At 48.5% G+C, this 14,795-nt stretch overlaps 1 protein-coding gene across 1 annotated transcript in view; it reads right to left on the minus strand.

Annotated features, from left to right (window-relative positions):
• LOC308170080 (protection of telomeres protein 1-like) overlaps positions 1-14,795 on the minus strand; it is a gene marked incomplete at both ends in the record, with an annotated part of 62,273 nt that overhangs the window by 6,524 nt on the left and 40,954 nt on the right. The window contains 5 exons of the mRNA XM_080544812.1: positions 924-1,059; positions 1,540-1,782; positions 2,465-2,653; positions 4,353-4,450; positions 6,562-6,746. Of these exons, the coding sequence (XP_080400938.1) occupies positions 924-1,059; positions 1,540-1,782; positions 2,465-2,653; positions 4,353-4,450; positions 6,562-6,746 (851 nt within the window). The remainder of the gene's footprint in view (positions 1-923; positions 1,060-1,539; positions 1,783-2,464; positions 2,654-4,352; positions 4,451-6,561; positions 6,747-14,795) is intronic.

Consider the following 14,795-nt stretch of genomic DNA (forward strand, 5'->3'; position numbering starts at 1 on the left):
GGACCCTAGCAGCGGCGTTTTGGATGAGCTGCAATTTACGAACAGCTCGTTTAGATAGGCCTGTTAGTAGACCATTACAATAATCAAGTCTACTCGAAACAAATGCATGGATGAGTTTTTCAAGGTCTTGCTTGGACATGAAACCTCTCATTCTTGTTATGTTTTTCAGGTGATAGTAGGCTGATTTAGTTATTGAGTTTATGTGGAGGTGTTTATACACCTGATGATAGAGGTGTTTATACACCTGATGGTAGAGGTGTTTATACACCTGATGATAGAGATGTTTATACACCTGATGATAGAGGTGTTTATACACCTGATGATAGAGGTGTTTATACACCTGATGATAGAGATGTTTATACACCTGATGATAGAGGTGTTTATACACCTGAGGGTAGAGGGGTTTATACACCTGATGATAGAGATGTTTATACACCTGATGATAGAGGTGTTTATACACCTGATGATAGAGATGTTTATACACCTGATGATAGAGATGTTTATACACCTGAGGGTAGAGGGGTTTATACACCTGATGATAGAGGTGTTTATACACCTGATGATAGAGATGTTTATACACCTGATGATAGAGGTGTTTATACACCTGAGGGTAGAGGTGTTTATACACCTGATGATAGAGGTGTTTATACACCTGAGGGTAGAGGTGTTTATACACCTGATGATAGAGATGTTTATACGCCTGATGATAGAGGAGTTTATACACCTGAGGGTAGAGGGGTTTATACACCTGAGGGTAGAGGGGTTTATGTTGCCCAGGGGTGGCTCTTTCTTCCTGTCTCACGCCCAGTGTGTTATATTATATATATATTATGTGTCTGATTTAATCATTACTACACTGTAACAGAGAGAAAACAATGTGATGAAGGCACAGTATAGTAGAGGTGAGGAGTTCTGGTACTGACCCGTAGAACCGATTTGAGCCCCGGAACAGGAAGGGGGCCGTGAGATCCAGCAGAGTCAACTTCCCCTGTGAGGACGTCACCGGGACGATGTTGGGGTACCCCAGGGCCACCTCACACACCTCCTCCAGGGAGGCACCTACGGCCCAGCACCAAACACAACCAACAAGTCAGACTCTGATGTCACAAGCTGGAAGGAGACCCAGTAAACAAAGAGTCCAAAAGACGTCCTCAGGGAAGCCGGAATGTGGGTTCAGATGACGTCTTTCTAGGACGTCCAGATGACGTCTTTAGGGCGTCTTATGGACTACAGAATCGTCTTCTCTAGTCCATAAGACGTCATAGAAAGACGTTATCTGAACCCACATTCCGGCTTCCCTGAGGACGTCTTTTGGACTCTTTGTTCACTGGGGATTTAATAAAACTACCAGCAGTCCCACAGCGTAGGTTTGGTTCAGCATCACGAAATGCTTAGAGAAGGATCAACAAAACAGTGTGTTGATAGGAACCGACTGCGGTACGTTGTCTATGGATTACATTCATATAGCCACAGGCCTCCAGGTGATATGGATGCTGCTGGTACAGTAAAGCAGCTGGCAGGACAGTGTGCCTCTCTCACCCTGCAGGAAGATGATCTCCTTGGCCTCGTACTCCACCAGCCTCCTGGGCATGTGCAGGGTCAGGGTGCGCTGGGGGGTGAGGGCCAGCTTGCCTGTGAGGGTCCAGGGCGTACGGCATACGGCCTCCCCTCTCTGGGCCTCTGTGAACAGCCTCGCCACCGTGGCGTCATCAGGGATGTCCTGTCCTGAGAGCAGGAGGTTAGAGACGAGAGACAGGATTAAAGACACCAGCCACAGCTTGTCTGAGAGCAGGAGGTTAGAGACCAGAGACAGGATTAAAGACACCAGCCACCCTGCCTATGCACTATTCACACTCCTCCCATCCCCAAAACGCTACAGAAGTATCAACTCACACACCACCCGCCTCAGAAACAGTTTCTTCCCACAGGCAGTCAGGTTGCTGAACAGCTCGCTCTCTCTCTCTCTCTCTCTCTCTCTCTCTCTCTCTCTCTCTCTCTCTCTCTCTCTCTCTCTCTCTCTCTCTCTCTCTCTCTCTCTCTCTCTCTCTCTCTCTCTCTCTCTCTCTCTCTCTCTCTCTCTCTCTCTCTCTCTCTCTCTCTCTCTCTCTCTCTCTCTCTCTCTCTCTCTCTCTCTCTCTCTCTCTCTCTCTCTCTCTCTCTCTCTCTCTCTCTCTCTCTCTCTCTCTCTCTCTCTCTCTCTCTCTCTCTCTCTCTCTCTCTCTCAACTCAAAGTCAGACAGTTAGTTTATTAAATAAAATAAATTAAAGTGCATAGTGCATTTGTTGTTGAGGTGTGTTGAAGTTTGAGGTTGAAGTATCCAGGAGCCCAGGAGTTTGTTTGCCCAGTGAATGTTGTGCAGGAGTATGAATGTGTTGTAGCCTAGTGTCTGGGTGGGTGTGTGTGTTGTAGCCTCGTGTCTGGGTGGGTGTGTGTGTTGTAGCCTAGCGACTTACATAGTCTCACACTTGTCACAGTAGAGTTTGAGGGACTGGGAGAGTCTCTGGGGCTGGTAAGACTGCAGCTGGGCCCGGACATGGAACCGCCGGGGTGGGAAGTAGCCTAACCACCTCCTCACCTCCGCCCGGGGGGGGGCGGGCCACCTCCTCACGTCCGCCAGACTCACCTGCTGCAGGGCGTGGTCACATGTTCTCTCTACACACACAAACACAGGTGATACAAACACAGGTGATATAAACACAGGTGATACAAACACAGGTGATATAAACACAGGTGATACAAACACAGGTGATACATGACTGCCTCTCTAACACCACACATACAGCGCCCTCTGTAAGTACTTTAAACTCACTCCCCCTATTTCAGGGCTCCAAAAGTATTGGAAGAAAATCACATAATGTCCAAGTACCCATCTTGACAATGTTCCAATACTACTGGTTGCCTGATATAGGGGGACTGTGTATAAACAGGGTTGTGAAACCACTCTGAAGAAATGAACACATTCAACTGAGACGCTGAGAATCTCTACCGTAATCTCATATCTATCTCAATCTAAAATAATTTGCCAAAATTGGGCTCACAAAAAATAGGTATTATTCATACCTGTAGATATGTCCTTTGGAGCTGCAGTATCTAAAATGAATGAAACAGATCATGAATGGGAAACTATTATGCAATTTAAAAGGTAAAAACCTGTTGTCAGACCCGTCCCAAACACCTCAGGCGGTGAGAGAATCTCTACAGTAAGGGCGTAGAAAAAAACCACTGGATTACAGTAGGCCGGGATTTGAACCCCATCCTCCTGGTCTCTCACAGACGGGCGACATAACACACTGAGCCACTGTGACAGAGCTGGAAAACGGGAGAAAAAATCACCTACTTGAACACATTCAGTCAAGCCACATCTCTGATCAGTGTAGTAGAATCGCTGTCTCTGTCTCTGTCTCTCTGTCTCTCTCTGTCTCTCTCTGTCTCTCTCTCTGTCTCTGTCTCTGTCTCTCTGTCTCTGTCTCTCTCTCTGTCTCTCTGTCTCTGTCTCTCTCTCTGTCTCTCTCTGTCTGATCATGTGTACTATCATCATGTAGTCATGTACTAGTCATATTATCATATCCTATCTGATACAATCAATCACACATGTGTCACACAGGTAGTAGCTTCTTTGAAAGAAAACCATTTATTGTTGCTTGAGTGAAAAGTACATAGTTACAAGTGGTTACACATATTCAGACAACATTCATAGAACATTGAACAATGAACACCTAGTCTCTTTGTAGGGCATGAACCCTGGAATATGTAATAGAGTAGTCTCACAATAACGCTTTGATTTCAAATCCAAACTGTCAGAGTATAAAGCTATAAGAAGACACAGGACGCTGTATGTTTTCTACTCCACAACGATCTAAAATAAATTGCCAAAATTGTGCTTACAAAAGATGGGTACACATGTTCATACCTGTTGATATTTCCTTCGGAGCAGCGGTATCTAAAATGAATGAAACAGATCATGAATACAGGGTTCCCACACCTTCTGAAACATCACATTCAAGCACCTTTCAAGGACTTTCAAGACTCAATTCCCTCAAATTCAAGGACCCAACACGGCATAGTTTGAGACAGAACTAGTTGAGACGAGCTAAGTAAAACATTTTGGAATATATATATATTTTTTTTTTAGAGAGAGAGAGAGAGAGAGAGACGGGAATTCAAGCACTTTCAATGACCCATGTCTATTTTCAAAAACTTTTAAGACCTTGTTTTTTTCCCCCTCAATTTCACAAACTTTCAAGGATCTCAAGGACCTGTGGGAGCTCTGTGAATGGAATCCAAGGTAAACTATTATGCAATGCAAAAGGAGAACAGCTGTTGTTGTTGTTGTCAGACCCAGAAGACCTACCAAGGCCCTCTGGAGGGGTGCTCCACACCTCCAGCAGAGCAGAGTCGTTGGAGTCAATAACCTCGTTCACATCCCGCTCTAACACGGAGTCCAGGGTCCTGCAATACATACATACATAAAGGGATCTCAGGGTGGATTGTTTCTCATTCCGATTTTTTCAGGGCTCCCACACCTTCTGAAACATCACATTCAAGCACCTTTCAAGGACTTCCAAGACTCAATTCCCTCAAATTCAAGGACCCAACACGGCATAGTTTGAGACAGATCCAGATGAGAATTGATATAATAGGAACTATCCGCTCACAGACGACAATTAAAAAGAGAGGCTTTTGAATGTGAATTCAAGCACTTTCAATGACCCATGTCTATTTTCAAAAACTTTTAAGACCTTGATTTCTTTTTTTCCCTGAAAAAATCGGAATGAGAAACAATCCACCCTTACCAAGTAACGGGTAACAGTAATTTGGAAACACTGACACTTTGGCGTTCGGATTTTGGCATGGGATATACGGCCGACTGCAACCGGCCAATCACCTCAGACTCTCAGCCTCTCTCTGTCTCTCTGCCTCTCTCTGCCTCTCTCAGTCTCTCTCAGCCTCTCTCAGTCTCTCTCAGTCTCTCTCAGCCTCTCTCAGTCTCTCTCAGTCTCTCTCAGCCTCTCTCAGTCTCTCTCAGCCTCTGTCTGCCTCTCTCAGCCTCACTCAGTCTCTCTCAGTCTCTCTCAGTCTCTCTCAGTCTCTCTCAGTCTCTCTCAGCCTCTCTCAGCCTCTCTCAGCCTCTCTCAGCCTCTCTCAGTCTCTCTCAGTCTCTCTCAGCCTCTCTCAGTCTCTCTCAGTCTCTCTCAGCCTCTCTCAGTCTCTCTCAGCCTCTGTCTGCCTCTCTCAGCCTCACTCAGTCTCTCTCAGTCTCTCTCAGTCTCTCTCAGTCTCTCTCAGTCTCTCTCAGTCTCTCTCAGCCTCTCTCAGCCTCTCTCAGTCTCTCAGCCTCTCTCAGTCTCTCTCAGCCTCTCTCTGCCTCTCAGCCTCTCTCAGTCTCTCTCAGCCTCTCTCAGTCTCTCTCAGCCTCTCTCAGCCTCTCTCAGCCTCTCTCTGCCTCTCTCAGCCTCTCTCAGTCTCTCTCAGCCTCTCTCAGCCTCTCTCTGCCTCTCTCAGTCTCTCTCAGCCTCTCTCAGCCTCTCTCAGCCTCCCTCAGTCTCTCTCAGCCTCTCTCAGCCTCTCTCAGCCTCTCTCAGCCTCTCTCAGTCTCTCTCAGCCTCTCTCAGTCTCTCTCAGCCTCTCTGCCTCTGTCTCTCTCAGCCTCTCTCAGTCTCTCTCAGTCTCTCTCAGTCTCTCTCAGCCTCTCTCAGTCTCTCTCAGCCTCTCTCAGCCTCTCTCAGCCTCTCTCAGCCTCTCTCTGCCTCTCTCAGCCTCTCTCAGTCTCTCTCAGTCTCTCTCAGCCTCTCTCATTCTCTCTCAGCCTCTCTCAGCCTCTCTCAGCCTCCCTCAGTCTCTCTCAGCCTCTCTCAGCCTCTCTCAGTCTCTCTCTGCCTCTCTCAGCCTCTCTCAGTCTCTCTCAGCCTCTCTCAGTCTCTCTCAGTCTCTCTCAGTCTCTCTCTGTCTCTCTCAGCCTCTCTCTGTCTCTCTTAGCCTCTCTCAGTCTCTCTCAGCCTCTCTCAGCCTCTCAGCCTCTCTCAGCCTCTCTCAGTCTCTCTCAGCCTCTCTCAGTCTCTCTCTGCCTCTCTCAGCCTCTCTCAGTCTCTCTCAGTCTCTCTCTGCCTCTCTCAGTCTCTCTCAGCCTCTCTCAGCCTCTCTCAGTCTCTCTCAGTCTCTCTCAGCCTCTCTCTGCCGCTCAGCCTCTCTCAGCCTCTCTCAGTCTCTCTCAGCCTCTCTCAGCCTCTCTCAGCCTCTCTCTGTCTCTCTCAGCCTCTCTCAGTCTCTCTTAGCCTCTCTCAGCCTCTCTCAGCCTCTCTGTCTCTCAGCCTCTCAGCCTCTCTCAGCCTCTCTCTGTCTCTCTCAGCCTCTCTCCGCCTCTCAGTCTCTCTCAGTCTCTCTCTGTCTCTCTCAGTCTCTCTCAGTCTCTCCCAGCCTGTCCCAGCCTCTCTCAGCCTCCCTCCCTCCCTCTCAGCCTCCCTCCCTCCCTCTCAGCCTCTCTCAGCCTCTCTCTCCCTCCCTCCCTCCCTCTCAGCCTCCCTCCCTCCCTCCCTCCCTCCCTCTCAGCTTCTCCCCCTCACCTCCTAAGCTCCTGCACGTCGGGGCTGTTGTCAGGCAGGACTCTGATCCCGCGGCCGTACGAGGTGCCTCCGTGCAGGTGGAACGCCAGGTGCTCCATCTGCTCCGGCTGGTCTGTGCTGTTGCCAGGCAACCTGCTGGCCTCAGGAACGGCGCGCAGGTTGTAGATCCTGAGGTAGGCCCCGGGCTGACAGGAGAGGGACGGGAGGGACGTCAGTTACTGATGCATGATGGGGTTTTTGGTAGTTGGGGTAAGTCGAAGAGTTTCAGACTCTTTCGATAGACCTCGGAAACTCCTGATTGTTAATGTGTGATGTCAGTTTGTGCACGTTGTAAGAGCGGATGTTATGCACATGATGGCAGAGATCTGCAGAGTCACTACCTATCTTCCATCGGAGACTGAAGACCTCCATCTCTTCAGGTTACACCTTATCTGCTCCTCCTGAGACATCTACTACCCCCCAGCACTGCGTCTCCTGAAGACAACCGCTTTTCCCCTCTACTGTGTCCCCTATGACTTCTACTGCCCCCCTTGTAATGTTTCTCTGTTCTCCAGTGTCTATATATATATATATATATAAAATAAAATAAAACGTTTTTCCTTCCATCACTGTGACTGCCATTGGCCCCTGGCCTGAGCTAGATTACTCTTCCTGCTGCGACTGGTGGATTGATGATTCACTTGCTTAGTCAAATTTTACAAAAATGTAAAATGTAAATGGCCAGTGAATATGAAACTGTATTAACTGCATCTTACTTGCAGGTAGCAGACTGCATCAGAGAGTTTACCACTTCCTTCCAGCAGATGGCGATGTGGTACCAAAGCTAAACATTTCCAGCAACATAAACATAAAGTGATGCTCCATGTGAAAACAAAGAACAATAAACAGACTTTTTGCAAGACTGCGGCTACGGCCTCAGTCATCCTTCCACCACCAGCCTCAGAGGGAAACCTGATCACCTCTCACACATCTGAGAGAGCCAGGTGGTAGTAGACACACAACATAGGTCATCTACCCATAGGCATGTTTATACGCTGTATGTCATGCAGGGTCTGTTATTGTCAAATGGCTGATGCACAACACGGTCATTAACACTAGGACAGCCGTGCATTTTTACCTACTAAAAGAGCCGCCTCGGGGGCTCTTCACAATGCTCAAGCTGCTACTTACACACAACGACCACTAGTTGGCCGCTTGTAAATTAGCCCGCTTCCTACACAGAAAACCTGCAAAATAGCTTCATACTAGCTTATCCTGATGTGATGTTGAAAATGTAAGGATACTGGGTGGCAGAAGGCACATATCTAGGACAAGTCATGAAAGGAGGGTCCTGACATTTTATTGAGCGCAAAGATATAAAAAAAAAATGTTTTGCATACTTTGGGAATGCAAAACAATCCAACAGGCCTCAAATTCCAAAAGCAACAGAAGCAAATGGACCTGAATCACTAGAGGAGATATCTCAACTGTGTCCACAGATACCAGATACCAGATATGTCCCTGTGTTCAGAGAGTCTAACAGATATGTCCCTGTGTCCAGAGAGTCTAACAGATATGTCTCTGTGTTCAGAGAGTCTACCAGATATGTCTCTGTGTCCAGAGTGTCTAACAGATATGTCTCTGTGTTCAGAGAGTCTACCAGATATGTCTCTGTGTTCAGAGAGTCTAACAGATATGTCTCTGTGTTCAGAGAGTCTAACAGATATGTCTCTGTGTTCAGAGAGTCTACCAGATATGTCTCTGTGTCCAGAGTGTCTACCAGATATGTCTCTGTGTCCAGAGTGTCTACCAGATATGTCTCTGTGTCCAGAGAGTCTACCAGATATGTCTCTGTGTTCAGAGAGTCTAACAGATATGTCTCTGTGTCCAGAGTGTCTAACAGATATGTCCCTGTGTTCAGAGAGTCTACCAGATATGTCTCTGTGTCCAGAGTGTCTAACAGATATGTCCCTGTGTTCAGAGAGTCTACCAGATATGTCTCTGTGTTCAGAGAGTCTACCAGATATGTCCCTGTGTTCAGAGTGTCTAACAGATATGTCCCTGTGTTCAGAGAGTCTACCAGATATGTCTCTGTGTTCAGAGTGTCTAACAGATATGTCCCTGTGTTCAGAGTGTCTAACAGATATGTCCCTGTGTTCAGCTACCAGATACGTCCCTGTGTCCAGAGTGTCTACCAGATATGTCTCTGTGTCCAGAGTGTCTAACAGATATGTCCCTGTGTTCAGAGAGTCTAACAGATATGTCTCTGTGTCCAGAGTGTCTAACAGATATGTCCCTGTGTTCAGAGAGTCTAACAGATATGTCTCTGTGTCCAGAGTGTCTAACAGATATGTCTCTGTGTTCAGAGAGTCTACCAGATATGTCCCTGTGTTCAGAGAGTCTAACAGATATGTCTCTGTGTCCAGAGTGTCTAACAGATATGTCTCTGTGTCCAGAGAGTCTAACAGATATGTCTCTTGTCACGGCCAGGCTCATGACCATGACAAAAACGGGAGACACACACACGATCTTAGTAAGTAATGATAAGAAAATGTTTATTGTAAACTAAATGAGGCCTATATAACAATAATAAGATGAGGTGTGGTAGTCAGTAAATCAGTGGTGTAATGTGAGTGTAGTGGAAAGTGGTGAGGTGAGTGTTGCATGGTGTGAAACAAGGAACAAACAAATAAGACAAATAATGGTGCCTAGAAGGGGGCCTCAATACTGAGGCCTGCATAGATCTTTTATGCCCTGGATCCTGGAACCAGGTGGGGCACAATCAGCTGTCCACCAGCTGACCTGCCTTTCACTGATTGGTAACCCTGTCCAGCAGGAGTACTCTCTGCAGACAGGGAAACAGATGTTTATTACAGGCCAGGACACAATATGGGGCCAGGGCCGTCACTAGGGTTGGGTATCGTTTGGGTTTTATCCGGTACCGGTACCTAACCGATACTTTAAAAACGGTACCGGTACCAAAACGGTACTTAATTCGGTACTTTTGATTTTTTAAAATGACATATATATATATATATATATATATAATAATAACACGGTCGACAACATTAAACAGCTTTTCACTTTTTTATTGCTGAGGCACAATATTATTAGTTAAATATACACTCAAATTAAAATAAATGAAAATAAAACTCCTGCTGACTGAGGCACAATATACATATATATATATATATATATATATATATATATATATATATATATATATAATATTACAGTTAAATATACACTCAAATAACAAATAAAACTCCCACCTCAGCAATTATTTTGCAAAAAGATCAGCATATTTGCCTTCTCTGGCAAAATACGACACCTCTCTTGACTTTTTTATTGTCATTTTGACTTTTTTTTTGTTTTGACATAATTGTCTAATGGCACAGATTTATAAACATAAAGTAAACAAATATTGTTTTCACGTCACTTTACCTGAAACTGAACGACACAGCGCGGAGCGAATTCCCTGGTAAAACTTTTCTCTCCCCCCGCTGTCAACGGGAGTCGTCAACCAGGAAGCGGTGCTGAGAGAGCAAGACACGAATCTACCGGCATTTGACTGCCGCTGGACTGAGGAACACCATAGGCACAGCACATCGCCATAATAGCGATAAAGTGCGAAGGATTTTAAGCATTTTGAGCACTTCGCGTTGTTTTCGTCGAGTCGGGTGAAATGCAGCCACACTTTAGAACGCTGCTTCATTAGGGCCTTCGGCATTCTCGGTGACCTCGTAGCTAGGCTAGCTAGCGAAATTCGATAATATTATTATGATTATGATGATGATAATAATAATAATAATAATAATAATACAATAATACAATCACTAACTATATTACTACACTTACTATAAACTCACTCTTCTTAAGTTCTCAACACAACTGCTCACCTCACTACCACGACACGCACTGATTGGAAATTTAACAGGCGATGTCACGTCACGACTCAAGTCACGTGTGGTTGACTGTTGCATGACACCGGACACAAAAGTACCGAAATGAGGTACCGAAATCTCCTTTGCGATTCGGTACGGGTACATACCGAATGTAAAGTAACCGGTACCTACCGGTACCGATTTTCGGTACCCAACCCTAGCCGTCACACCCCCTCCCATAGAAACAGGGTCCCAAAGGGAACACTGAAATAATATATAATCACCTGTATTCAGGACCAACCACCATTACTCCAACCTCGGCAACAGGTACCAATGAAGCCATAATTAAGAGGAGCAGGAACAGTAGAAGGGTAAAAACAGGAAATTAGTTAACACAAAAACAATTTTAACAAGGGGCCCTGGACAATGCATCTGCCACTACATTGTCCTTCCCTTTTATGTGACGTAAAAATGGATGGATAATCCTTAACAAGATGCAGCAGTTGGGTACATTCAACCTCTGTTAAATGCCCCAACGAGCTCCCAAGATCACGAAAGGACTCTGAATTTTTCAATCTTCCAGTCAACAACTCCTGGTCGGGACTGGATAGGCCATCCTCCTCAGGCTCTGCCACCACCTGAGGGGAATCCCCTACTGTACTGGCTACACACGCCGGACGAACAGGAACTGACGCCTGCTCCACAGAATCAGACACACGGTCTATAAAGACGGCCCCGGCCTTCTTTTTTGCCGAAAAGCAATCCTCGATGTCTTGAGTCATAAGGGTGACTTGATCTACGGTCGACCTCCCGCGTCGGAACCCGGCCTGCTCACGTGGGAGCAGCGGGTCGACAATTGGTTCGATGCGGGCGTAGATGAGACGCTCGAGGATCTTGAAGGGGATGCATAGCAGAGAGATGGGACGGTAACTCTTAGGGTCCCCTTCAGGCTTATTCGGTTTAGGGATCGCGACAACTAGGGCTCTTCGCCAGATTTTGGGGATCTTGAGTTGGCGCAAACAGGAAGTGAGGAACGCTCTCAGCCAGGACTTCAAGGCGGGTGCGGCATGGAGAATAAGCTCCGGGCAGATGGAATCAGGCCCCGGAGCTTTCCCTGGCTTTAGATGCTGGAGGGCAGCAGCGAACTCCTCCGGGGTGAATTCACCGGAGATGTAGTCACTGCTAGGTGTTGGGGCCCTCCAGAGGTCTGACACTTCTTTTGCCACAAGTCGAGATGACTCGCGGTCTTTGCCCTCGTATGACCCACTTTTCACAAATTGTGATGCGATTTTATTTGCAGAGATGGGGCAGTGACGGGGGGAGTGTCTGGACCTACCAGTGAGATTGTTCATGATACTCCATGCCTTACGGCTGGAGTGCGAGAAGTCGATGGAGTCAATGGCCTCCTCCCAGCGCTCCTGTCTTTTACGGCTGAGTCTTGACAGCAAGGCTGTTGCAAGCCTGTCCGACTCAGCTCCTGCAGGGGCCTGGAGGAAGGCACAGTGGAGCTTCTCACACTCCTCATCCCAACACGGTTTGTAGCTAATGCGACGTCCGCGTGGGATGGATTTTTTTGCCGCTTTCACCAACATGCCACAGAAGTCCCGGTACGCCTCATCCACGTTGTTAGAGTTAGGCGATGGGAGGTGCCTTGTGGATTTGTTGGTAAGGAGGCGGAAGCGTTTCCAGTCGGCCTTTCGGAAGTTCCACCGTTTCACTGGCTCACTCGGAACAAGGTTCACGAGTTTGGCCGTTGTTATCAGTGAGGGTCGATGTTGAGACCTCGGGAACTTTCCTAGCACACGTCTATCGGGGAGCCGGTTGTCAGCGCTGGCACTCGCGAATGCCAGGTCAGGGTTCGTCCCAGTGTTCCAGCGACCGGAGCGGAAGCTGGCTGCGCCCTTGGGGTCGTACAACAGGGCCAGGCTGTTATTAGCTGCCCAGACAGCCAGGTTCTCTCCGTCGGGTGAGTTGGTGCGGTAGCCCCAGTCTTCATGCTGGCAATTGAAGTCACCAGCATAGATACAGGGGTGGGGGAACACTGGTAGACACACTGGTGTGATTCGCGAGGGTGGAGGTTTGTAGACGTTGATGATTTTTAGACCAGCAACGTCCACGCACAGCCGTCTTTATAGACCTGACGGCTGCCTACGATACCGTATGGCATCGCGGCCTCTCCTGCAAGCTGCTCCGCCTGCTGCCGGACAGGCACATGGTCAGAATGATCATGGAGCTCATCCGTAACCGCAGCTTTACCCTCACCACCGGTCGCGGACAGCTAAGCAGGCTTCGACGCCTTAAGAACGGCGTCCCTCAGGGATCGGTCCTGGCCCCCCTCCTCTATAATATCTACACCTATGACCTGCCCAACACACTCTCGCGGAAGTACGCCTACGCAGACGACCTCGCAGTGGTGTACTCTGCTGGAAATTGGCAGTCTGTGGAGGGGATTCTGAGCCAGGACATGCAGACACTAGTGGCATACTTCCGGAAATGGAGATTGAAGCTTAGCGAGGCAAAGACGGTGTCGGCTGCCTTCCACCTTAACAGCAGGGAGGCTAAACGTGAGCTTAGAGTACACCTAGATGGAACTCCCCTGCCATGTTCCGCTGAGCCAATCTATCTCGGCGTGACATTGGACAGGACGCTCACGTTTCGCCGACACCTCGAGTCACTGCGCAAGAAGCTAACAGCTCGTGTGGCGTTGATGAGGCGACTGGTTGGCTCGGGCTGGGGCGCCGGTGCAAGGACCTTGCGCACGGCAGCCCTAGCCCTCGTTTATTCAACTAGTGAATACTGCGCCCCAGTATGGTGTCGCAGTGCCCACACCCGCCTCATCGACTCGCCTATAAACGAAGCCTTGCGCATTGTGACAGGGTGCCTGCGTCCTACCCCCGTGGACAACCTTCCCATCTTAGCAGGCATCCAGCCCGCAGGCCTCCGCCGCATGGGAGCCACAGCACGTCTCGCCTGCCGGGCCGTGGAGCTTAATAACCATCTGCTCCATGATAGGCTCACTATAACAGCGGAGCCCTCCCGGCGTCTCAAGTCGAGACACCCATTTGTGCCTGCCGCACAGGATCTCAGGCAGCAATGCAGAGATCTCAACATCAGTGCGGCAGGATGGGCGGATTATATGTGGCGCGCGGAGTGGGAGGCTAACACCTCCAAACTCCGCGACCACATCCCAGTCGCCGGCGCTGAGCCCCTCGGGATGGACTTGCCAAGGCTATCCTGGGTGAGGCTCAATCGTCTCCGGACCGGCGTCGGGCGTTTCCGCTCATCAATGCACAGATGGGGCTTGGCCCCAAATGCGTCGTGCGAGTGTGGCGCAGAGGACCAAACCGCAGACCATATTATCCTGGATTGCCCGGTGTACCACCCACCCAACGGGATGCATGGTCTGTCGGTATTAGACGACGAGACGATGACGTGGCTTCTGGAGGGGTGTCCAGAAATATAGCCTGGGTGAGCCCCTCAACCAGGTCTCGGGGTGGTAAAAGGGTAGCCCCTCGGCCCCGAGCCTGGTGGAGTGGAGAGGAAAAACAACTACCCATACGACGAAGAAGAAGAAGAAGAAGAAGAAGACACACGGTCATAATACGGTTTCAATAAATTAATGTGGCAGAGCTGATTAGGCTTCCTACGCAAAGGTGTAGCAATCAGGTAATTAAGATCAGACACTTGCTTTATTACAGTATGTGGACCAGTAAATTTAGCACAAAAGGGGGAATCAACCATGGGCAAGAGTGCCAGAACCTGATCACCCGGGCTAAACTTCCGTGGCTCAGTTCGGCGGTCATAAAGGCGTTTCATTTTCTTTTGTGCACTAGCTAGTTTTTCTTTTGCCAGCTCACCGGCTTCATAAAGCCTATGCTTAAAGCCGAGCACGTAACTAAGCAAGTTTTTTGGTGGTTCGGACTCTTTCCAATCATCTTGGATAACGGCCAAGGGGCCACGTACTGTGTGTCCGAACACCAGATCATTGGGACTAAAACCCGTACTTTCCTGGCTCACCTCCCTGGCGGCTAACATCATCCAAGGAAGCCCCTCCTCCCAATCTCCGTCCAGCTCAGTACAGTAGGCGCGCAACAAAGATTTCAAAGTTGCATGGAATCGCTCCAATGCGCCCTGGCTCTGCGCGTGATAGGCTGACGCCCTGTTGTGCTTAACGCGCAGCTGTTTCAGGACCTGAGCGAACAGATGGGAAGAGAAATTAGAACCCTGGTCAGACTGGATGATTTTTGGTATGCCAAAGATTGAAATGAACTGAGTCAAGGCACGGACTACAGACTTGGTGGTGATATTGCGTAAGGGATAAGCTGCAGGATACCTGGTAGCCTGGCACATAACTGTCAGCAAATACTTAGC

This window comes from Nansenia antarctica (assembly GCF_963989245.1).
Source record: "Nansenia antarctica genome assembly, chromosome: 14".
Lineage (NCBI taxonomy): Eukaryota > Metazoa > Chordata > Actinopteri > Argentiniformes > Microstomatidae > Nansenia > Nansenia antarctica.